The sequence below is a fragment of the Zingiber officinale genome, chromosome 1A (genome assembly GCF_018446385.1).
Source record: "Zingiber officinale cultivar Zhangliang chromosome 1A, Zo_v1.1, whole genome shotgun sequence".
In the NCBI taxonomy this organism is placed as follows: domain Eukaryota; kingdom Viridiplantae; phylum Streptophyta; class Magnoliopsida; order Zingiberales; family Zingiberaceae; genus Zingiber; species Zingiber officinale.
Genome location: NC_055987.1, coordinates 30,082,007 through 30,108,369, shown reverse-complemented (window position 1 = coordinate 30,108,369; position 26,363 = coordinate 30,082,007). Strand labels below are relative to the sequence as shown.

At 37.2% G+C, this 26,363-nt stretch overlaps 1 protein-coding gene across 1 annotated transcript; it reads right to left on the bottom strand.

The window, feature by feature from the left end:
* Positions 1 to 3,671: 3,671 nt before the first annotated feature.
* Positions 3,672 to 14,368, bottom strand: LOC122022476 (INO80 complex subunit D-like). Its single transcript, XM_042580497.1, has 3 exons — positions 13,663 to 14,368; positions 4,039 to 4,307; positions 3,672 to 3,944 (listed from the first exon to the last, which is right to left on the bottom strand). Exons 1-3 carry the CDS (start codon positions 14,259 to 14,261, stop codon positions 3,934 to 3,936), a joined length of 879 nt encoding a protein of 292 aa, XP_042436431.1. The 5' UTR covers positions 14,262 to 14,368; the 3' UTR covers positions 3,672 to 3,933.
* Positions 14,369 to 26,363: the final 11,995 nt, after the last annotated feature.

Below are 26,363 nucleotides of genomic sequence, written 5' to 3'. Positions count from 1 at the left end.
TTTATTTTGATTTATATATTATTTATGATCAAATAAATTTTGTTTCCTGATAAATTTGGTATCACAGTTACAGTTTCTTGTAACCATGGTCATATTTACTCATTACTTTAAATGATTTGACATTACTATATGTTTGATGAAGCAAGATCAAAGTGTTTGAGGGCGTGGTTGAAATAAATGCTTTTGGACAGAGAATAAGGTCCGAGTATTAATGGCAACTTTTCAAGATATGACTTATGATCCTTCATGGAAGACAGATGGTGGTTTTAAAGGCAATTATATGGCTGAGGTGCATAGGAGAATGCTAAGCAAGATCTCTACTCTTACAAAACAAATTACACCTCATCTTGAGTCAAAATCAAGTGGTTAAAGACAAGATTTTATATTATTAATGAGATGTGTAGGCAAAGTGGATGTCAATGGAATGATGTGGGAAAAAAATAGCATGTGAAAACTAATGGTTTGATAGCTATTGTTAGGTAATTTTATATATTGTGTCCAACATTTTTTGCTCTCTCAAATATTTCATTTCATATTTCCTTAAGCTTTTTCAATCATGTATATTTTCTATTTGACAAACTCACAAAGAGACAAAAGGAATGTGGGATTTCAAATTTCTATATTTGAATCAACTAGAATTAGTCTATGGAAGGATTAGAGCTAATGGTGTTGTTGTTCAAGGGCATGTAGATGTTATTTGCAATTTGGAAGTTAATCAAAATGCTGAAAGTGGAGGCGAAACTCTAAGCGCATTCTACCATTCTTCAAATGACTATGAAGAAGACAATAATGTGTATTTTGAATCAGAATTAAGCCCAACTGTTTCACACAACACTGATGTGATAAAGTCAGCTACAAAATGAAAACAACCATTAACAATTGGAGATAGAGTTGCAAATAAAAAAAACATTAGCACATTTAGATATTGAGACATAACTACACGACATGAACAATGGATTTTGCACTTTTGTGGATGATTTTAATGCAAATTTTGCAACCATTATAAATGTCATGGAAGAAGAGAATTTGCGAGAAAAAATGACTTCAAAAAGAATGAATGATGTGGTTAATAAGCTAATGAACCTTAGTCTTCCTAGTGGTGATATATTTAAAACAGCTAATATATTCACTATAGATAAGGACAAGATTGATGTGTTGTTTAATCTTCCTGTAAAACTGTGAAGGAATTATATGGTTAGCCTACTCATTCCCTCCCCAAATATATAGATAATTGTGTTGAATTTTCTGGAGACTACTTTGGGGGATAGCTGTTATGCTGAATTTTGTGATAACAATGCTGGTTTTTATGGTCTTGTTAGATTTGTGAAAACTATCTTGGGGATTGCTATTATGCTTTATTTTGTGATAGCAATACTAAGTTTTGTGATAGTCTTGCTGGATTTTGTGGAAACTATCTTTTCTTCTCTCCACCTCATTAATAGTCAATACGTACGTAACGTACCATCTATAATTGATTTTCATGTTGTAGTAGTTGCAATTGCATAGTTGCTACAATTGCGGCCTTCAAAAGTTTGCTACACAATTGTAGCAACTACAAATATATAACTGTTACAACTGTGTAGCAACTACGAGTTCATAGCTGCTACAACTGTGTAGCTACTATAACTGTGTAGCTACTACAATTGTGTAACAAATTTCTGAAAATCATAATTTTTGACTTGGATGTCAAAATGAGATAATTTTTTTTTTTGAATTATAGATGAGCTTTGATTAAATAAAAGATCGTCTAATTCTGATATCCGAGTCAAAAATTATGGTATTCGAAAGTTTGCTATAAATGTTGTAGCAACTATACAGTTGTAGCAGCTATGGTTTCATAGCTGCTACAACTGTGTAACAGTTATGGTTTCATAGCTGCTACAACTGTGTGAAACCATAATTGTTATAACTATATAGGAGACAAGTCGTACCAAAAGATGATATATTGTACTAAATTTTGATATGAAACTCATACCATACTGAAATTTTGATATATCAAAACTTCGTTATACTAAATTTTTGATACGATATCAGTATAAATTTTTTTATATCAAATTTTTTGGGTACGCTATATGATATTGGAATTTGGTATAGGTATACTACACCGATTCAACCCTATAAAATAGAGCAATGATATGCTCAAGGAAAAAACTCAAGGAAAAACTCAAGGATAGACACATAAAGTCATGGCCCACCATTTCACTTTTTGTGGACCCCATCACTTTATGTATCTATCCTTGAGCTTTTCCTTGAGTTTTTTTCTTTGAGCATATCATTTTTCTATAAAATATTATGCTAAAGCTTATTTGTACTGAGTTAGTAGGATGTTGAATTCTATTACTCATGATTTGGCTCAGCTACCCAATTACAAGTTCTATTTTAGAAGTATTCGGTCTACTCCATTTGAATTTATTTCGATTTGTATAAGAGTTAGTAGAGCAGAATTATTAAAATTAATTTTATTTCAAAATAATAATAATAAAATATGTTTTAAGTTATTAGGAATAGTAAATAAAAAATAATTATAAAATACCATTGAAGTAATTTTAGAGACAAATATATAAAAATCTTATAGGAATATTATGATTTATTTTATGAGTAAATATGATAATTGTTAAATTTATATTCCCAAACCTGTCAAAACAAATAATAGTATTGACAATCATACCTAATATTAATATTGGAATAGCTAAATCTATTCATATTACAATCTACTATCAAATTCATTTTCAATCTCCTATACTACATCCCAAACAAAACAACACCTAAGTGTACCAAGATACTAAGGGTGCGTTTGATTTACACCGTTTTCATTTTTATTTTCTGGAAAACGCGCGTTTTCTAGAAAACAGAAAACGACTTTTTGTCATTCTCTGTTTTTCTAGAAAACGCGCGCGGAAAACACAAACCAAACACCATTTTTCAGAAAACGTGCGTTTTCCAGAAAATGAAAATAGAAAACGCGCGTACCAAACGCCCCCTAATATTCCATCTCAAAATTATCTCGGAAGATAAAGCTCCCCTTCGCAAGCATTGGCAAGAGGAAAATGCTCTTCTCCTGTCGAACAAATCCTTACAGAAGTTTGGTTTGAAGAAAATAATTTTTAATAAAAGTTTTAATTCTCATAATAAAAAAATAAATAATTTTTTATAAATGCCTTTATTTATTTTGAAATATAAAAATAAATAAATTTTATTAAAAAATCTAAATGAAAATAATAAACTTTAAATAATTTTAAATAGAATTAAAATTTAGTTGCTTATTTTTTTAAGTGGATATAATTTGATAATCGGTTCATTAATTTTTCTAAGTTGCATTTGATACGTTATAGAAGGATAGTTTCCCCAATTCACTTATCAATCTATCTTAGAATAACCCTTGAGCACTGCACTAGCTTAACTAAGTAGAAATTTTTTAAAATTAATCACCCACATAATTCAAAATTTTGAATTACTAAATTAAAATTATTATCAGAACTCATAGTTTCAGTTCAAAAGATTACGACCTTTTGGAGCATCATAAAAACATCGAATGAAAGCATAGTCATCAAATCAAAAATAATTAACAGATGCAACATCAAATGTTTGATGGACAATAATAACACACTTAGCTGGTTCTACCAAAAAAGCAATGCTTTGAACATCAAATGTTAATAGTCTAAACCGCAGAATTATGCAATCATGCTTCTAGAATTTGTGGTCTTAAACTCAAATGAGCAACACTGAAACATCAAGTTATTTACAACCCGTTGGTTTCCAATCCCAACCCTTGGCCATGTAATGAAAAAATGCTTTCCTTTATTCTTTCCGTAACTAAGGAAAGCTAATGATAACCCTTTACTACTGAAAGTAGACATTATTTAGTAAATTTGTTAGAATACCTTCAGTAATACCCAGAATGTACCCGATGAACAAAAGTATAGTCTGTCTCAGTCATATATGTCCTGATCAGAACGATACATGTCTTTAGGAACAAATGCAGGCCAAGCAGAAGGTATGAAATGCATTTAATAGGAATATAACTTGGTCAAATCTCACCCTTCTGAATTTCCTCATCCTTCTGGTCCATAGTATCTTTAGAAGAGTTCTTCAATTCTTCTCTTCTTTTGGCTTGAATATGACTTACAGATACAGCAACTATAACACTAATTTTAGGAACAAGCCTGCCCGGGGGCATGTTTATTCCAGTCTTTCTGAAAGCTTGAGATATGGCCCTATGATACTTCTGCAGATGGATGTGGCAAAGAGAAGGTACAGCAGCTACCAGAATTGGCTTCGCACAGATAATGGGTTCACCATTTTCATATCTGTAATTCAAAGAGAAACCATTAGTTGTCTTTTAAAAAATAATAGATCAACCACAAAAGTAATCTGATGTCAGAGAGAACAATACAACGAATATTACCCTCACTGAAGGATAATCTCTTGTTGAAGACACAAGAGAGTTTATGCAATAATAATATAACCAATGGAAATACCTCATAATTCATATATAAATTTGAACTTAATTCTCTTCCCAAAAATGGCCTTTCTCAAAATGGAGGAAGTTGGTAGCTACATAATCAAACAATCTATTTAATTGATACAACTGCAAAAGCCATTGTAGCATTCTTACACAAAACAGAAAGTTACTAACCTCTTCCAGATTGGTTAACCAAACACCTATTTCTGTTTAGACTCCAAGTGAAACAACAAGAACTTGCAGTTTATGCAATATAAGCAAACATCACTTTTCAAGATCATACTAACCCAATAGTGTTGTCATCACATGTCTTTTAAAAACATAACTTGCTAAAGAAAATCTAGTTCCCTTGGTTGATTTATGATATCTTATGGGTTTCTATCAAAGAAACCTAACTAATATAGATGGGAAAAGAGTGCTTTCGTTGGGCAATCACTAATCAATCGAGTCGTTACAACAGCAATTCGAATTTAAGTACAAGTAACTGAAAAATAAAATATACCGACGACTTAGAAAAAGAGATCTTGAGCGTAGTCGTTGTCGGAGCAAGTTTGGGCGTGCCTATTGAGACACATGAAAGAGAGAAACTTCTTGGAATTAATGTTCTGAAGGTGCTAGTCGAATCCTCCTTTTATAGCACCATTCGGGCGCATGGACTCCAAATAGTTTTTTTATTTGATTCTATCCAAATCCAAAATTGGATTTGGGACATTTGGGGGGGTGGGGTGGGGTGAGGTAGGGTGAATAGCATTTCTTCAATTTCTTGCCTACAACGGAAGCAAAAGCAAAGGAATGACAAAATATAAAACAATAATACAATGCTAACTCCTTATGATTTACTTGGTCTCCACCTCCTTGAGGTGACTAATCCAAGGGTCCACGCACACACGATCAAACTTCACTATGCTCTTCTCCTTTTCGAATCAAACACAAAGGTAGAGAAATCCTTACAAAATGATCTCTTCCTCTTACAAAGATTAAAGAATGAATTTGGGAGGAAGAGATTGAGAAAACTTGGGGATTACTTAGAGAGCTTTGAAGGTTAGAATAGCAAGTAAGTTATCTCCAAGCTCCAAGAATAGCTTTTATATTTTTCTTGACATCAGTCGACTGATGGATTTCAACGACACTTAACATTTTGCGAAAATTCCTGCTGTCAGCATGAAATGGTCACTTACAAGTCGACTGGTACTTGGTACTTGACTGGTAGCCAGCCGCAACTCTTTGTTCATTTTAGGATCAAGTATCAGTCGACTGGTGTGAATATCAGTCGAATGATACTTCTTAATATGAGAATACAGTACTTCAAGCATGATCTTTCATACTTGAAACATACCCTTAGCCTAGACTTATACCTTCAAACATCTTGCATCAACCTCGCGCCCTTAGCATGCTTCCGAGCCCACAACTCCTCATCCTTACGCTTGCCTTCAAGTGCTTCTTTCGGCTTCGTCATGATAAAGCCTCTTGGGTTCTTTTGCCAAGAGGTTGCACCTCCGGAACTTCACCGCCAAGAGCCACGCCCCGGGACACAATCCGCCAAGACTATCTTCTTGGACTTTCCTTGCCAAGTCTTTATACCTGAGCTTTCCTTTGTACCTGCTTACTCAACATTTATGTTAGATCACCAACATTGCCTAACTTAAACTTATTTAGCCAAATATCAAAAGTAAATAATGCCTGCAGCAAGATCGCATAAACAATCTCCCCCTTTTTGATATTTAGCAAATTGTTTAAGTTAGGACTAACTTAACCTATCCATTTCTCTCCCTTTGACATATAACAAAAAGGTAAAGGGAGAAACTCCCTGCAAGGCAAGTGTAAAAATTTTGAGAAATTTAAGAACCCAAACTACCCCTTAATCCAAAATACTCTTGAAGTACGAGGGGACCGAATAATATGCTGCAATAAAATATATCCAAACAGAGAGATTCGAGGTGTAAATTCAGAGGAGTTTGATTTCAGTGTATCAACATTGATGTGCGTTGCATTTCAAAGATGCAAACACACATGAGTGCACTACTCAAATGCATAAACTTATGAATTTCCCATACTGTAAAATAGACAAAAACATAAAATTCATACACAAGCACTAATAGGCATAAAAGTCGTACAAAAGTCTAAGCCTATGCAAAGTAATAAAGAGACATAAACATGAAATACAAAGTGCTACAAGAGCGTCTATGGTGTTCGAGATGAATAGAGGGTGAACATGTCTAAACCAAAAGTCTCTCGACACCAACTAAGAGCCAGACACCGCGCCTAAACATCATCACTAGGAGGAGGAGCCTAGTACGTCAAATCTCAGTGTTGTATCATCTCGTACATGGCGATCTAACGCCGCTGAGAATCAACCCAATCCTGACAAAGGCCTTGAATATCCTAACGAAACCCCTGAAACTCCTAACAGATCGTCTCCTCTAGGTGGATAATCCTCTCGTGCATAGACATGCGGCAGCTTCGGAGCAGCAACATCCTCGTCACTAGAGTCTGATAAAGCCTGGTTACGATTCTAGACCATCACTTCCTAACACCTCTCAATCCATGCTAGAGATAACTGCTGGGAACCTATCTAATCAAAGTCCTTGGATAACAGATGTTGCTGACCCCTGGTAACATTGATACCCCTAAATGCAAAGAATGTAGTTAAGACATGACTGAATGACTTGTATACCTTCCTCAAGACAGGACCCGAAAAATACACAATGGACAAGAATACCTGGAGAGCAACGTATATGTCTAACCTTTGCTCTAGAGCATACATCATGATGAGATGAGGCAGCCGGATATTTGATTTCCCTTTAGTGACAATCAGCGAGATGCATGTAATAACAACCTTATAAAGGATGTTACTGACGGCTGACATGCGAGTGACATCAAAAATGCATTTAAGTGGGGGCCTGAGAGCATTGAAATAATGTTTATGGATCAGGTCAACAGACATATGGGAGAATGAAGTGAAAGGCTCGATAACATTAGGAAAGCATGTGAATGTGCTCTCCGACTCCCTACACCCTAAAAATGAACCTAGGGTGAACTGAATGGTGACCCCAACAGGACTCAAATGTCCTATCATCAGTAATGTCCTCTCAAAACGAAAGTTGTTATAGAACTCTTTACAGAGATCTAAATTGACATTATGCATGTAGAACACCAATCAATCTAACCCAAAATGAGTGATCATGTCAATAATGTCAGAGGTTATATCTACAAAGTAAGGACGATTAGGGTACCGACAACTCATCATAACAAAGTCGATACTTTCAATTCGTTGTCGGGCAAACTCGGAAGGAAACCAGGGCACCGTAGGATCATGAGTAGGCTGTCAGGAGGTCCCCTCTCTGGTCCTACATTTTTACCTAACCCTAATATACAAATACAATGCACATGTACTAAAATGAATCCAATCAAGAGAGACAAGAAGGTACATATGAATAATTAAAGTTAGTCATAAATCTCATAATGAATGAGGTTGAGTGTAGAAATTGTTACCTTATTTCCATTTCCATGAATTTGAAGTTGAGGAAGGAGATGAAGGGATTTTGAATCAAAGAAAACTAGCCCTAGTCTTGGAAATTGAAGGAGGAAGAGCATACGGAAGTGGATCCAAGGGTTTTGGAGGGATTTGAGGTGGCCAGAGAAATCGGGGAGGGCTTTGGTGGCCAAAAGATAGCGGGCGGCGACGGAAACCCTAGGGTTCCAGTCGGTCGCCTGCGCACGAGGTTTTTATAAAAACGCGGGTACCAGTCGATTAATGGATGCATTAGTCAACTACTACAGTAAAAAAAATATACATAACCATTCTGTTTGCGAAGATCACTGTTACCAGTCGACTGATAACTGATGCAGTCGACTGGTACGCAAATTTAGCCTATTCCTAGAGTCAAATTCAGAAGCATCAGAATTTTCCTAGACCTCCAAAAATTCTCAATTTTTATGGAGGGATCTGTTTTACTGTTTTCTACTTGGGAATAATATTCTTAAAAATGAATTAATTACGAATCCCAAGATAGACACAACACTCAAGACCCTCGAAATTATTCAATTAAACTTGACTTAAAGTCCTAATTTTGGCTTCCTTATGATATATCCACTTATACAAAATCATAATGCATTTATTTACATGGTATTTATACATCTCAAACCAATTCTCAAATAAATGAGAATTGGTATAAGTGGATACATTAAAAGGAAGCCAAAACTAGGACTTTAGGTCAATATTTAATTAAACAATTTCGAAGGTCTTGAGTGTTGTGTTTATCTTGGGATCCGTGATTAATTCATTTTTAAGAATATTTTTCCAAGTAGAAAATAGTAAAACAGATCACAAAAATTGAGAATTTTTTGAGGTCTAGGAAAATTCTGGTGCATCTCTAAATTTGGCTCCACAAATAGGCTAAATTTGCGTACCAATCGACTAGTAACAATGATCTCCACAAACAGAATGTTTTTATATAATTTTTTTACTGTAGCAGATTGATGCGTACATCAGTGTACCTGCGTTTTTATAAAAACGCCACGTGCAGGCAGCCGACTAGAAACCCTAGTTTCAGTTGCCACCCGCTGTCTTTTAGGGTGTAGGAAGTCGAAGAGCACATTCACATGATTTCCTAATATTATCGAGCATTTCACTGATTCATTCTCCCATCTGTCTGTTGACCTGATCCATATGCATTATTTCAATGCTCCCAGGCCCCCACTTAAACGCATTTTTGAGGTCACTCGCATGTCAGCCGGCAGTAACATCCTTTATAAGGTTGTTATTACATGCATCTTGCCGATTGTCACTAAAGGGCAATCGAAGATCCGGCTACCTCATCTCATCATGATGTATGCTCTAGAGCAAAGGTTAAACATATACGTTGCTCTCCGGGTATTCTTGTTCATTGTGTATTTTTCAGGTCCCGTCTTGAGGAAGGTATACATGTCATTCAGTCATGTCTTGACTACATTCTTTGCATCTAGGAGTATTGATGTTACCAGGGGTCAGCAACATCTATTATCCAAGGACTTTGATCAGATAGATTCCCAGCAACTATCTCTGGCATGGATTGAGAGACGTTAGGGAGTGATGGTCTAGAGTCGTAACCAGGCTTTATCATACTCTAGCGACGAGGAGGATGATGTTGCTGCTCCGGAGTTGCCATATATGTCTACGAACGAGAGGATTACCCACCTGAAGGAGACGATCTGTTAGGAGTTTCAAGGTTTCGTCAGGATATTCAAGGCCTTTGTCAGGATTGGGCTGATCACCATGTACGAGATGATACATCACTGAAATTTGAAGTACCAGGCTCCTCCTCCTAGTGATGATGTTTAGGCGCGGTGCCTGGCTCTTAGTTGGTGTCAAGAGACTTTTGGCTTAGACATGTTCACCCTCTATTCATCTCGAACGCCATAGACGTTCTTGTAGCACTTTGTATTTCATGTTTATGTCTCTTTGTGACTTTGCATAGGCTTATGCTTTTATATAACTTTTATGCCTATTAGTGCTTGTGTATGAATTTTATGTTTATGTCTATTTCACAGTATGTGAAATGCCTAAAATTCATAAGTTTATGTATTTGAGTAGTGCACTCATGTGTGTTTGCATCTTTGAAATACAATGCACATCACCGCTGAAAATCTGGTACTAGTCGACTGATACACTGAAATCAGACTCCTCTGAATTTACACCTCGAATCTCTATGACTTGAATATATTTTATTCCGGCATATTATTCGGTCCCCCCATACTTTGAGAGTATTTTGGATTAAGGGGTAGTTTGGGTTCTTAAATTTCTCAAAATTTTTACACTTGCCTTGCAGGGAAGTTTCTCCCTCTACTTTTTTTGTATGTTAAAGGGAGAGAAATGAATAGGTTAAGTTAGAACTTTCACTTTAAAAAGTTGAGCTCTATGATCATGATTTTCATATACATTCATTATATCTATGCTTTTATGATTATTGCATATTTAAAGACCTAACTTAAGTAATGTGTCAAACATCAAAAAAGGAGGAGATTGTCGATGCAATCTTGTTCCAGCCATTATTTACTTTTGAAGTTTGATTAAATAAGTTTAAGTTAGACAATGTTGGTGATCTAATATAAATGTTGAGTAAACAAGTACAAAAGAAAGCCCAAATATGAAGACTTGCCAAGGAAAGTCCAAGAAGATAGTCTTGGCGGATGAAGTCCTGGAGCGTGGCTCTTGGCGATGAAGTCCAGGAAGTGCAGCATCTTGGCAAAGAAGACTTAGTATGACAAAGCCGAAGGAAGCACTTAAAGGGCTCGGACGCATCCTAAGGGTGCGAGGCTGATGAAAGATGCTTGAAGGTACAAGTCTAGGCTAAGGGTATGTTTCAAGTATGAAAGATCATGCTTGAAGTGTTGTACTCTTATATTAAGAAGTATCAGTCAACTGGTGAAACCCGATCCTAAAACGAATAGAGAGTTGCGGCCGACCATCAGTCGACTGGTAAGTAACCGTTATATGCTGACGGCAAGAAATCCTGTAAAATCTTAATTGTCGTTGAAGCCCATCAGTCGAGTCGGGAAAAATATAAAAGCTATTCTTAGAGATTAGAGATAACTTACTTGCTATTCTAACCTTCAAAGCTCTCTAAGTGATTTTCAAGTATTCTCAATCTCTTCCTCCCAAATTCATTCTTTAATCTTATAAGAGGAAGAGATCACTTTGTAAGGGTTTCTCCACCTTCGTGTTTGATTCGAAAAGGAGAAGAGCATAGTGAAGCATGATCGTGTGTGCGTGGACCCGTGGATTAGTCACCTTAAGAAGTTGTAGCTAAGTAAATCGCAAGGAGTTAACATTGTATTATTGTTTTCATTTTTGTCATTCCTTGCTTTTGCTTCCGCTAACAAGTCATAGGCAAGAAACAAAGAAACACTATTCACCCCCTTCTAGTCGGACACAAAGGTCCCAACAAGTAGTATCAGAGCGAGGTTAGCCTTGGAAGAACTCACCGTCAACAAAAACATCAAGATGACATTTCAAGAGGGTTATAGCACCATTAGACCACCATTCTTCGATGGAAACGATTTCGCATATTGGAAAGGTAGTGGAATATTATTTAATGAATGACATTGAAAATTAGTTTTGTGTTGTGGATGGATTCGAAAAACCAAAGGATGAATTTGGAACACTTCTTTCAACCAAGGATTGGACAAAGGAAATTGCGAAGAATGCTCAAGTCAGTGCAAAAGCCACAACAACTCTACAATGTGGGTTATCTAAGGATAAACTAAACAAAGTAGGACTATTCAACTCCACCAAAGAGCTTTGGGAGAAGCTCATTAAGTTGAATGAAGGATCAAGTGAATCAAGAAGAGCCAAGAAATATCTTTTTGTGAGTCAACTTCAAACCTTCACCATGAAGACTAATGAAACCGTGAGTCAAATGCATGGTAGATTCAAGGAAATAGTGAATGGACTTCACGTGATAGGCGAGAAAATTGACAACCGGGATCTAGTAAAGTATGTCCTTTAAGCCTTTCCTAGAAACACCTTATGGGCATCAATGGTTGATGCATATAAGGTTTCTAAAGATCTCTCTTTAGTTAAGCTTGATGAATTGTTTTGTGAATTTGAACTTCATGAACAAGCTAACGTGTCTTCGAAAGAGAAAAGCATAACTCTTATTTTAGAAAAGGAGAAGAATAAAAGGGAAGAAAAGAATCTTCATCATTCGAGTTCGATCAAGAGTCATCGAATAGCGACGAAGAGATGTCGGTTAGTGAAGTGGCTCACTATGTCAAGAAGCTAATGGGAAGAACAAGGAAGTTCAAAAGGAAGGATGTGAAGAAAATGTTCCAACCTTCAAAAGGTAAAAGCAGTCAAAGTTCAAATTTTAACACTAATGTCATTTGCTATGAATGCAACAAGAAAGGGCACATCAAGCCTAACGGTCCGAAATTGAAGAAGTAAGAAGATAAGGAAAAGAAGGAGAAGAAGAAGGAGGCCATGGTGGCCCAAGCTACATGGGACACCTCAAGCATTGACGATCGGATGAAGATGAACTATGTCATGTCACTCGACACATGACAATCATGGCCTTTGAAGATGACAAGGAAGCATCGAGTAAAGAAGAAGCTTCAAGTGAAGAGTTAGCAATTGAAAAGACTTGATTAAATTGACCATCAAATTATCATCATCAACATTTTCTATATATAACAATTGAAAAGATATATAGCAAAAGTGTACAAAAGCACATGCTGTAGAGTCTATAGGTGAAGAAGAAAACATGTAGTAGACAAATCAAGGTAAGTGCATGAATATGCAACATCTCAATTTAGTTCCACATGTAAAGTTATAAGCAAAAAAGGCAGTTCCCAAGGCTTAAACTATTGAACAAGGACATTGTCTTAAACATTTTGAACAAGATGCAGAATACGATAAGGGGATAATTCCTTATTGTGGGAGCAATGAACAAGATGCAGACTATGATGAAAAGGGGATCAATCCTAATTGTGAGAGCAATATAATATCAACCCTAGATAAAATTTCACTCTAAACTTGATATGCGCGTCCTTTAGAAACCATCAAAGATTAGCCTTTTGTTTTACTTACATATATTGTTCGCCTTCTCTTCTCAATGGATACTATTAAAAGTAATACACAGTCAAGAAAAGTACCTATTGTGTCAAATAAACACTGCAATTATCAATATCATTTGATTTAAATAGTAAATAGTACAATAATAATAATGAAATTGTTGGTGCAAAATTTCTCAAGCAGGCAGATATCCAGTGTCATAGCTACTAATAACAATGACAGCACACCCTAACTTGTCAGCACACATGACATAAAACAAAATTTGAATGTAGCATTTCTTGCTCTTAAAGACGTTTCGTATCAAAATATCGAAGCTATCGAAGCTGACAAATGCAATTAAACACACTTCTTGAAATAATAAATAAACTGAAGAAAACTACAGGCACATATACCCATGTACACAAATTTATGCTTACATGAAAAAATATCGGCAGAGTCAAATATAAGGAAATTTGAAGTAACTTGTCAAAAGAAACAAACCGTGCAGTTAAAACTTAACCAAGCACTTAAATGCAAACCATCTTCGGAACTTGTTTTTCTTAGGAAATTCATATTATCCACCAAAACAAGAAAATCAACTACCACGGATGCCAAGCAATAAGAACACCCCATTAATTTGCCAAACAAGAGAAAAATTTAGAGTCCATACCTCTTTGTTACATAAGTGCAAGGCTTGTAAAGCGTCTGCCTCTTTTCCGACAAAATATGCGGATGGCAATAATTCGTCAAGGCCATCGCCTTTGTCTTGCATCCGGGAAATGCGCATCGCTTCCTGTGGCCTATGTTCCCCGCGCCACCCTCCCCTTCGTCAAGCCCTAATTGAACCCGAAACCCCGACCTCATGGTCTCCATCTCCTCGCTATTCTCCTCCGCAGCCCGTCCCCTCTTCCGGCCATCCTCATCTCCCTTATCCTGCTCCATCTCGTCCCCCTCCTCCTCCTTATCCCCGCCCTCATAGGGGCTAACCCCGTACTCCCAATAGTAATCCCGGTGCTTTACCCGGACCTCCTCCATCAGGGCCCAATATTGGCGTCTATAACATAAGGCCAGTTGCTTCAACCGTCGTGAGCGACGGCGAAGCACCTCCTCCCGGGTGAGAGATCGCGAGAAGCGAAGGGCTTCATCCTCCTCGGCCCCGTCGATGGTAAACACCGACGGGCCCGCCACCGTCTCCTCGGCTCTGGCGGAGTTAAGGTTAGGGTTCGATTCGCTCCTCTTCGGCGCTTTGCCCTTCTTCGAGGATGACATCCTGCACTTCTTGAATCCTTATCGGCTTCTGACTCTTCCCCTTTCTTTCTCCTCCGAGACTGGAGCGTCTGAAACCGCAAAAGGGGTTTTATTTTCTTGTAGATCGGTGATCCGTGTTTTTTTTCTCCCAATAAATATCAGATTTTTTTCCCTTTAAAAATAATATTATATTTACCTTTTTAAAAAGGTTTTTACCTATTTAAAAATATTTAAAAAGATCTTTACATATTTTAAATATTAAAATTATTTATTTATTTTTAAAAAATCCCATTAAATTAAAATTACAGTGTTACTTAACTTTAAATAATTTTAACAGATGGTCTATTAAAAGTAATCCAATATTATATTTATATTCGATGTCAGATAATTTATCAATGAACACTAACAAAGAAAATAAATTTGAAATACATATAAAACATTTAAAAAAGAGGAACATTTAACTATAAAAGAATTCTAATAAAATGGTGAGGTGTAAAATGAAGTACATATAAAACATTTAACTGTCCGCATAAAAGGAGAAAGGACCATAAAAGGAGAAAGGACAATAAAGTTAAGGGAAAAAAAAAATAGCAACTAGTGGTGCAGCCGAGCCCAGCTTGAATTTGGGTCCGTTTGGGTCAGCTGGAGCTCGATTGTATAGGCCGGTTTGAATCTTGGACCATTAGTAAATCCAATAAAATCTTCTAGTTATAAACACCTTCTCAATTTATCATTATTTTTAAAGTAATAATTATTTAAAATATTAAACTATTAAATTAGCTAAGCTTAATAAGATTTGACGAGCCGAACTAATATAAAATAGGCTTAAGGTCAGCTCAAATTCGCATATTAAATGAGCCGGTTCATACTCAATCAATTATAAGCTCGAGTCAAAATTTAATTGAACCGCTTGTGGAGGACTTGACTTATTTACTCCCCTAGAAATAAGGACGGGTCACAAAGATGAACTAATCAATCTCGTGTAAGTACGGAATGGTGAAAACGGAAAATGAACTCGAAAGGTAGAAAGGGTAAAAACATGAAGTCAAATTAACTAAATTATTAATTGACCAAATATACAATTATATTTGATAATATATAAAATATATAACTATGAATTAACTAAATAAGGTATAATAAAAAATATACAAGACATTCCCGGTGGGTAGCTTGAGGTGATCAGTCAAATCTTACGAAAATCCGTAGTTGAAAATTGAATCGCTAATATACGGGAGATAACTGAGCAACTTTACTATTGTACCATAAGAAAGAAAGAATAAGTAAATTGCTAACATGTTTGTTTACATGGTTCGAAGATTAGGACTCTTACTTCATGATTGTCCGTAAGGTGTACGATCCTTTTGATCATTCGGTGGATCAAGCCCCGACAACCTCCGACTAGTACAAACTCCTTCTCGGTAGAATAAATCTCACGCAACCTTGATTAATACACTACACTCCGATCATAGTTCAAGATAGACTACTAGCAGGGGTTTTCCACTCCTGTTTCGTCAACCAAGGTCAGTCACCCTAAGCTCTATTATATAGAGCTTGGGAAAATCAGCAAACTGATTTTATCATTATCAGTATACTGGTGTTGGCCAATGGTACTTCAACGACTCTTTACCAGTCGACTAGTGTCATCATCAGTCGACTGATCCTTTCAACCATCAAGCACAAAAATATCCTGTGCCCTGCCCCAGTCGACTGGTCTAAACACCAGTGGACTAGTAAAACCCTATTAAACCTAGGGTTTCACTTCCTGAGTACATTTCTCTGGCACTCGGACCCTCACGACTCACTTGACTCTTCCTCACAGTTTTTGTTGGAGCAATCCCAATGGTCCGTGTGACCATGTATTTTGGTATTTGGGCAAAGGGTTTAAGTTAGGTTTACCCTTGTTATTTGATATGTGTATGTGAGTGTGCAGGTTTGCAGAATACACATATGGCTCAGCTTGATGGCTTCAGGTCCGGTGAAGGATGGAGCATCCGAGGGACCGTAGACAAGGTAGCAAGGACAAGGGCCGAGGGAAGCGACTTCGAGGCATACGCGAAGGATGGCATCAAGGGACGAGCCGCGGACTTGGATGCATCCGAGGGATGAGGGTCAAAGGAAGTAGGCTTGAAGGCAAGAGGTCAAGGCTGCAAAGAAGAGTCAAGTAAGTCGTGAGGGTACGAGTGCATGAGAGATTGTACTCGGGAAAAAATCTCGATGGGTATTGTAGCAGTCAACGGGCACTGCAGCAGTCGACTGGTAAAGAGCCGTTGAGAGAGCCGTTCGACTGGTGCAAGCTGACACCAGTCGACTGGTGCAAGGACCAGTCGACTGGTAACGGACAAATCAGCTTGCTGATTTCTTCCAAACTCTATAAGAAGGAGCTTGGGATGGTCGGCCAAGATGACGAAATTAGACTTGGTTAAAGTCTAATTAGTAGTCATCTAGTGCTCTAGCAATCCAAGTGTTCTTGATCGAGTTGTGGCGAGATTTCTCCACCGACAAGGAGGATTGTGCTAGCCGGAGTTTCCGGGGACTAATCCACCGACGGATTGAGGGATCATCCACCTTACGGACAACTGTGGAGTAGGAGCAAGTTATCTCCGAACCATGTAAACGAACGTATTAGCGGTTTGCGTTTCGCTGATTTTGTAGTGTTTGATCTATTGGGCAACAACTCCACCTAGTTCCGACCACCATTTTTGGCAACAACCTTCTCCAGCTATGAGCCAACAATGGAGTACACTATTTTGGGATACTGATTAGAGGCATGCCCCGACATGGAGATGGTTCGGGATGATCTATATTAAAGGTGGGTATTTCTAGACTTGTTTCTTTGGAATCTATTTTATAAATTTAGCAGTACTGATTTACTTACCTAGATTCTACTCTAGATTGGTTCTTGAGTTTGATACTTTATTGCTTGCCCTTATATTTTGATCTATTGGATATCTACTTAGTTTGTCTCGTTTGTCATTCATGATTGAATTGGTTATATATATATATATATATATATATGCATGACATTACCAGACTATAGTCTAATTATAGGCTTTTATTTATGGATTTATATTATAATATGGTTATATATGTAGGCTCTTGCCTACAGGTTATTGATATTATATGTAGTATAGCTGTATGTTTGTATAAGGGCATATATGTTAGTAAGATCATACTTACCTGTACTTGATAGAAATCACTTCCTAGGGATAGTATATCCCAATAGGTTGTTCTCTTCGGATCACCATCTAGGACTACTTGATCTTGATCCTGTTATTTATTATATATACGATGATACCATGGAGTCCAAGGTAATATTATGACTAGATAGCTTGAATCTCCTTGGATTGAGATTGTTACTATTGTACTTGCTATTGTGGAACAATACATGTTATTAGACTTGTTATTTAATGAATTACTATGCATTTGAACTACCCATTAGATTAGATAGTGATCTTGAGCTATCGCATGTAAACTGTAGCGAATAGCTAAATATCCTACTAGACCCTTTACTTGTTATGTAGGCTCAAGCCTACACATTGATAAGATTATACCATAATGTAGGATATCGAGTATCCTATTAGACCCTTGGTTATTATTTAGGCTCATGTCTATTTGTTGTTGATTTTGGACCGTAGGATAGCTTGAAGAGCATTATCCTCAGATGAATTGTTACTGCTTATTTGTCATTATGACTTAGTATTTGTATATACCCTATCTGCCCACGGGATCATCCGTGGTAGAATGTTCTCCCATAGGCAATGACCACTTATGCATCATGTCTGCTCATAGGACCATCCATGATAGAGCATTTGTTAGAATGTATACTAAAAGTCTAGCTTTTGGTATAAAACATTTATCCAGAAACAAGAATCACATTGGTCAAATGTCTACATTTGTGATAAATGTAGTTGTTCAATTAATTTATACTATAGATAACATAGTATGTGGTGTCACATGCAGAAGATGATGTTATCAGTACCTTATAAATTATAAACAGTAGCTCACGACCAAAATGGAAAGGAACAAACCATTAGAAGGTCGTAGTGTAATTAGGTATCAGTTTATCTTGACTGTATAATTACACTAGTACACTTAGAGTGTATTGAGTAGGACCATTTGATGTTGTTTCTTTTATACTGACTTTATAAAGAAACAAAGATCTCGGTTATTATGGAAGTGTGTGCTCTTAATCCTAATATAATAACAAGCACATATATTTGATATTTATTTCTTTAATTTATCAATGGGTGAGATTTAGTTCGATGAATCAATAAGCCCGATAAGTTGGGAAATGACATCACTTATAGTGTGTGTTGTTGATTATAGAAGGAAACTGTGTCCTAGAGATACTAGGTTGATAATGTCCTCAAGAGGAGCTCATAAGGATTGTTATGTTAAACCCTGCAGGTGGACCTAGTCCGACATGATGATAAAGTTGAGTGGTACTACTCTTGGACTAAGATATTAATTAAATGAGTTGTCAGTAACTCACTTAATTAGTGGACATTCGATATCTTAAACACAGGGAGACTAACACACTCATAATAAGAAGGAGCCCAAAAATGTAATTTGGGATTGGTGCGGTAGTTCAATAATAGTTCTCTAGTGGAATGAATTATTATTGATAAAATTAAGCTGTGTGTTCGGGGGCTTAATTTTATCGGGAGACCAAACCAATTCCTCCTCTCGGTCCCTATCGTAGCCTCTTATTTATAGAGTACTATACCCACCTATACCCACCTTCATACCCACTAAAAGGGGTCGGCCAAGCTAGCTTGGGACAAGCTAGGGTCAGCATAAGATGGGGTGGCCGGCCCTAGCTTGAACCCAAGCTAGAGGGGTCGGCCATATTAATTTAAAAAAGATTTTAATTTTAATTTTTATTATGTGGGAGATATAATTTATTAAAGAGAATTAAAATTAAAATATCTCTCTTGTAAAAGATCTACAAAAGATTAAAGAAAGAGATTAGATCTCTTTCCTTATTTGTAGATTGGTGAGATATTTTATTTTCTCTTTAAAAATTATTCACATGTTGTAAAATTAAAATTATAGAAATTTCCTTTTATCAACCATGAAGAGATTTTTAAAGAGAAATTTTAATTTTAAAAATTTCCGGAAACAAATTAGGAAGTTTTAATTGTTGATTAAAACTTGTCTAATTTATCTCTTTTAATGTGGCCGGCCATTAGAGATTAAATTGGGAAATTTTATTTTATTTTTCTCAATTAAATCATGTCAAGGAAATTAAGGAAATTTTATTGTAATTAAATTTCCTAATTTGCCTAGACCAATGAATATAAAAGAAGGGGTGAGGGTGCCTTCACAAGACATAACCTCTATTATTTCTCTCCCTCTTTTATTCTTTGGAGTGGCCGGCCATCCTCTTCCTCTCTCCCTCTTTGTGGTGGCCGAAACTCTCAAAGGCTTGGAGCTCTTGTGGCGGCCGGATACTACTTGGAGAAGAAGAAGAAGAAGAAGGAGAGAAAGCTAGCATCTCTTGGAGCTTGGTTGGTATTTTGTTCTTCATCCTTGGTTAAGCTTTTTGTGGCCGAACCTAGCTAGGAGGAGAAGAAGGTGGTTGGTGGTTTCTCATCTCGGAAGATCGTTGCCCACACAACGTCCGAGGTTAGAAGAGGAATACGGTAGAAGATCAAGAGGTCTTTCTAAAAGGTATAACTAGTAATTTTTCTTTCCGCATCATACTAGTTATTTTTGGAAATAATACCAAATACAAGAAGCTTACGATTCTAGAATTTCGAATATGTTTTTCGATGTTGTGTTCTTTTGTTTTTTCTTTTCCTTGTGATTTGATTGTTCTTTTCGGTTAACCTAAAGTTATTTTAGGAAATTAAATATTAGCTTTTTATAAAAGGTTTTGTCTAGTCGGTGGTGGTTGCTCCCATATCCAAGAAGGTCATGTGCCTCGCCACGTCAGTACTGGGAACCGATTATGGAAATTAATATTTAATGGAATTAATAACTTAAGGTGATTTGGGTCGAACGTGTTAAGTTCCGCAGGAGACCCAAGTCAAAACCTAAAAGAACGAATAGATTAAGTTTTGGATCAAACGTGTTAAGTTCCGCAGGCGATCCAAAATTTAATTTAAAAGAACACATGGTAGCTAGGAAAAGGTTCAGACCTTTGTACAAAATTTTTGTACAGTGGAACCTCTAGGTTTTCCGAGTAGCAACTAACAGCATTCTCCCGCAGTCAGTAGTTGATGTGCTAGATAGCAACCTCATCCTGTCCGCTCATGTGACCATCCGTGGTAGAGCGTTCTCTTACGGATAGTAACTATTTACATACATTGACTGTCCATGAGACCATTCGTGGTAACATATTGTTGCGCTAGTCAGGACTTGTTATTTGTAGTTTGTGCAGAGTTTGGACGTACTATAGGTGCTCTTGATTTAATGGTGATACCTGGTTGAGCAGGTTAGTGGAGGTTATGTTATAAAGTATGTTTTTCCTTAGCAGATGATTATATGGGTTCTCTTACTTTTATGATAAGTATTTCTCCTGAGACTGTTTCCTTTGATCTCCTTACATGCATATAGTATCATTCACTACTTCTTATACCCGCTGAGTATTTTGTGCTCACTACCCTTGCTTTTCCTTTTGTTCCCAAATTAACAGGTAGAGGATGTGTCGTATCACTTGAAAGTCCTGGCTGTCAATTCCACGTCACACTCGAGATCGGGGTTTCCACGTTGTTTCTATTGCTATTTTCGTTCTAGTTTTTTTTTTTTTTTGACTTGGCCATGAAATAATTAACTTAATTGTGGTATACGAGGCCTATTATTTTGCGATGTGTTTATATTTGATTATGTACGTGTTGTGTCAAGCCCTGTTGGCTCGTAGTCAGTAGTATTAGTTTTATATTTTGTTTATGTTTTTCATTGTATTTATATCTAGCCGTGTGGGTTGTAGTTGGCTTGTGAGTTGCCTTGTGACATTGTATACATTGTCACTGTTACAGGGGAGATGTTGTCTATTTATCGGGCATGGACTCCTCTGGGGCGTGACATAAGCCCTCATGATTTTATTTTTGAGCTCTATCCAAAAACCCTCATACCAATAGAGATATCTTTTCCTTATAAGTTTATGATCTTTTCTATGTTTTTCCAATATAAGACTTTGTGTACAACTATTGGAACTCAACAATCCCCCCTCAAATGAAGGACCACCCCCTCAAGCCTATCTACTTGATGTTATCTGATCCTTGACCTACTAGGACTTTTTACCACTCGGTCCAACCGACCTACTAGAACTTCCTTGCCCCTCAGTCCAACCGACTTACTAGGTCTTCCTTACCTAGCCGCAACTAGGACTTCTCTTCTTGGTGTATGGTCATCTTGATCTAGGCATAAGAGCTCTAACTTTCTACGTTAAAGGTCAATATTCCATCCACATGGCTCGATTGGACCATAGCTCTTGTGCACAATCGATGGTTAGTCGTTCTAGAAGTTCAGGATCTGATACCAATTCTTATGACCAAAAGAATTAAGATATCTCCACAATGATATGATATTATCCACTGTGGGCTTAAGCTTTCATGGTTTTATTTTTAGGCTCTACCCAAAATATCTCATACTAATGGAGATATCTTTTCCTTATAAGTGTATGATCCTTTCTATGTGTTTTCAATGTAGGACTTTGTTTACAACCATTGCAACCCAACACAAGTGTGTTGTCATGAATCTCAAGCATCAGGGTATATATATAGCCCTTGTGCTCGAAGTGACCATTTGCTAACGTGGTAACTTCGGGGCGCCTAGAAGCAATCCGGGCATCTAGACTTAGTCAAGGTCGATCCACTTGGCAATGGTTCACCCAACGACTCTGGATGACTTTTCATAATCCAAGCGCCTAGAAGCAATCCAGGTGTCTAGAGTCCGCTGATGTGGTCATCATCTCATCCGTTTTAGCAATGGATCTTCTAACATGGCCACCTAGTCCAAGTGCTTGGAACAGATCTAGGCGTCTAGGATTCGAGCGCCTGAAAATAGTCCAGGTAACTGGAATGGTTAACTTCTAGGTTGACCATTCTTTGACTTTTGTTCGCTTGAGTGATTATTTGGTTGTCCGGAGTTGAACTCATCCGAATACAACTCCGGCCTTCTCCTTGAGTAAGCTTCCTCCTAGATTCTCATCACTCAAATGCGTTGTGTGCGTCCTTCTCATCTGTCGGTGTACTTTTCTGCTGCTCCTCGTCCCTCAAATGTAACGAGTCCATTGACTCTCTTCCCGTGCCATATTTCTCGCTCGCTGCGTCTTTCACTTGACTTCTAGTGTTCCTAAGCTCTTGCACATTTAGATACAAGGCATCAAAACTACATAGTGCATAACTTAACCAGGTTAATCATATGAAAACTATCCCAAGGCACTTACAATAATAACTTGTCAAAATAAATTAGGAGTTATTAAAACCATAAATTTGGGACTAGATTCGCCGATGGAGGATATGTTTAGACCAAGCAAGGATGATCAATCGGTTAATAATCGAACCAAATCGTTTAAATTGAAATCGAAAAATAGATTTTTTTTCAAACTTTTCAATAAAAAATCAAAGAAACTAAGCCAATAAAACATCAGTTAATTTGGTGTAAAATTAAAATAACCAATTTTTTCATACAGGCGCTTTTCATTAATTGATTGGCAATCGAGTCTAACACTCGATTGTTAAAAATTATATTCAATTTTTAATCTTTGGTTGGACATAATAGTTGATTGCTATATTGTCAGCAGTCAGCTGGTATTAACTCTTAAAAGCATAATAGTCGATTAATATTTTCGATTTAATGAGTTTAATCAATTGAGACTTTTAAAACCAAGATTAAATAAATTTAATCAAATTAACCGATATTTTAAAATAATAAATTTATAAATTAAGCGAACCAAACTTTTAAATTCAATCGATTCGATCATTTAATTAGTTTAACCGACCTTTTACTCATCTCTAAATCAAGACTTCCTCTCATACTCTTGCATAGTGGTGATAGAAACTGTTGGAAATGGGGAGAGTGGGGACGTGGGAACATGCCCACGTTCCCCACTATTCATAATGGAAAAGTCCATTATGTCCATGGTTTATTTCCCTATATAAAGGGGTGCATCCAAGGATCATGGGGTGTGTGAAATTGCTAGTGTGCAACACATAGAGAGCAAGGAGAATATCTGAGGTGGTGGGATTTGGTTTGTGGACTTGCGGAGTGCTTTCCGATCCTGTGATTGCTCTTCCGACAGCGAGTTTCACCATTGTCGATTGCGAATCTGCGGGAGATTGTTGTAAGTTTTTACTACTTTAAATAATTCCTCTTTCATGCATTTAGAATATAATCTACATTGGTATCAGAGCTGTGTTAGTTCTAAATGCATGATAAATCCCAAAATCTTTATCTCTGTGTTGAATCAAAATTATGGCTTGGTTCTGTTCGTTCTGTTTGTTGGGCAAAATCACGACTGAGTCGTGATCAGCGATTATTATCGCTGCCATGAACGGAGTTTGTCTCCGTCTAGTTTTGCCATAGCCGAGTAAGAGATCGTGATTGTGTCGCGATCTGTCACAATCCCCAATGGCCGACGTCGTAAAACCTCAAGGGAACACTTACGGAGTTAGTCTCCGATCGTGGTCGGCGAAGTGCTCATGGCCACCTCTCACCCGTGCTCATCGCGAGAAAGGTGGCATGCACAGCATACACGGCGTGCACAACGTGCACAGTGTGTGTGGCGTGCGTGCATGGGTTCATGGCAGCGAAGAAAACGGCAAAGAGATAAACATGAAGTTTCTGTTTTGATTTTTTTCTCAAAACAAAAACGAAAATAAAAATCCCTAAACCCTAAACCCTAAAATCACGACTGAGTCGTGATCAGCGATTATTATCGCTGCCATGAACGGAGTTTGTCTCCGTCTAGTTTTGCCATAGCCGAGTAAGAGATCGTGATTGTGTCGCGATCTGTCACAATCCCCAATGGCCGACGTCGTAAAACCTCGAGGGAACACTTACGAAGTTAGTCTCCGATCGTGGTCGGTGAAGTGCTCATGGCCACCTCTCACCCGTGCTCATCGCGAGAAAGGTGGCATGCACAGCATACACGGCGTGCACAACGTGCATAGTGTGTGTGGCGTGCGTGCATGGGTTCGTGGCAGCGAAGAAAACGGCAAAGAGATAAACATGAAGTTTCTGTTTTGATTTTTTTCTCAAAACAAAAACGAAAATAAAAAAAACATGGCAGTGTTGTGATATGTTCACAGAATTGCATTAAAATTTTTTTTCCAGTACTGTGATATGTTCACAAAATTGCCGCATGCAATTAAATTTTTTTTCCATGCGTTTTTTTTAAAGCTTATGTGTTTAAAATATATATATATATATATATATATATATATATATATATATATATATATATATATATATATATATATGCATGTTGGAATTAATTAATTAAAATTAGGATTATTGGTCCATTTTTAATTAATCATGTGGGTTTAAATTAGTTAATCCAATTAGACCCAATTTAGATTAAATCATTAGTTGGTTTAATCAAATTAATTTGATTCAAACCCGAATCAATTTGGGTTGATTAATTGGACTTGGACCAAATATAATCAAATGATTAGATTTGTTCTAATGGGTCAAATTTGATCAAATGATTAGATTTGTTCTAATCAGTCAGACTTAAACCAATGAATATTGGTTTGATCAAACGGACCTGAATTTGATCAATAAGTCTGAAATTGGTAGAAATGGACTTAGATTAAAAGTAACAGAACATAGGTATAAAAATCCCTATCCAACTAGATTAGTTCTAATTAAGGACAATGGACCGAGCTTAGAATCTGGATCCCTAATCAACCGATCCAATGGGTCTGACCAATTAGATCAGTTCTAATTATCGACTTGAACTCCTGAAAATCGAGAAGATTTGTTTTTCTTGATTTATTATGTTGGTACTATGCCTGTATAAATTGAAATAAACCGGTTTTGTACTGGTTAGTTGGTTTTGTACTGACTTATTTAATTTCAATTTTTTAGATGGCTAGTCGTGATTTACGACAACATGAGCTTTGGGAGGAGATTAAGGAGCTTGATTTCGACCCTGTTCAAGGACTCGGATAGCTCATTGGTCGGCTCGATCGGTTGTTCTGGAAACTCGAGCGATAAGAGTTTCCAGTTCAAGACACACACAGAAGATGGACTCTAGTCTATTCACTGTCAGAAAATCTTAAGCAGATATCATTCCAACTTTGGGATGATTATGATGGGCATATCTCGTATTCAGAGATGTGCAGATAGTTACTTCATCTCTATTGGGGTCCTGAATATCCAAAGGAGGATCCAGAGGAATCTGAAAAGGATTCAGAAGATCCTGAAGAGGATTCAGAAGGTCCTGTGGATCCAGAGGAGGATCCAGAGGAATCTGAAGAGGATTCAGAAGATCCTGAAGAATCAGAAGATCCTGAAGAATCAGAAGAGGATCTGGGAGAGTGTATGGAGGATCCTATAGAGAATCTTGAAGTTGTCCTGCCTGAGGTTACCCCAAATGAGTCCAGGCTGAGAGGGATTATTTTGACCACTCCACTAGTGTCTGTCCTAGTGGGAGTGGTAGTTGCCTATCTAGTTTTCTAGGGTTCTGTTCTTTTCATTATGTATGAACAATGTTAGTCTATTTCATTCATGTCAGTTAGTTATATGTTAACAATGTTGGGACCTTTGTACCCGCTATAGGGGGTGAATAGCGTCTCGTCGCTTCGTCGGTTGCTTCGTCTTGATAATATGCAGCGGAATACTAATACAAATACAACCAACGCTAACTCAAGGATTTACTTGGTATCCACCTCAAGAAGAGGTGACTAATCCAAGGATCCACACACCGAGCACACACCTCCACTATGAAACACTCCTTCTCGGTCGTAGCCGAAGGCGGAGAAGCCTTACACAAACACCTCACAACAAGAATCACTCAAACAAGAAGAAAATACACAAGGGTATAAAATAAAACCTCTCCTTGCTTGATCTTACTGATGTAGGTTGCCTCTTGAACCTTGGAGATGCACCCCAGGAGCCTTCAAGAACTAGCGGTGAAGATCGGAAGAAGCTCGGTGAAGATCGCACGAA

Bases quoted from the DNA above. Each gene is read 5' to 3' on its own strand.
- LOC122022476 (XM_042580497.1), bottom strand. From the start codon at position 14,261: ATGTCATCCTCGAAGAAGGGCAAAGCGCCGAAGAGGAGCGAATCGAAC. The intron at 4,308-13,662 runs GTATGGACTCTA...TTTGAATTACAG, and splicing joins TGCACTTATGTAACAAAGAG to ATATGAAAATGGTGAACCCA.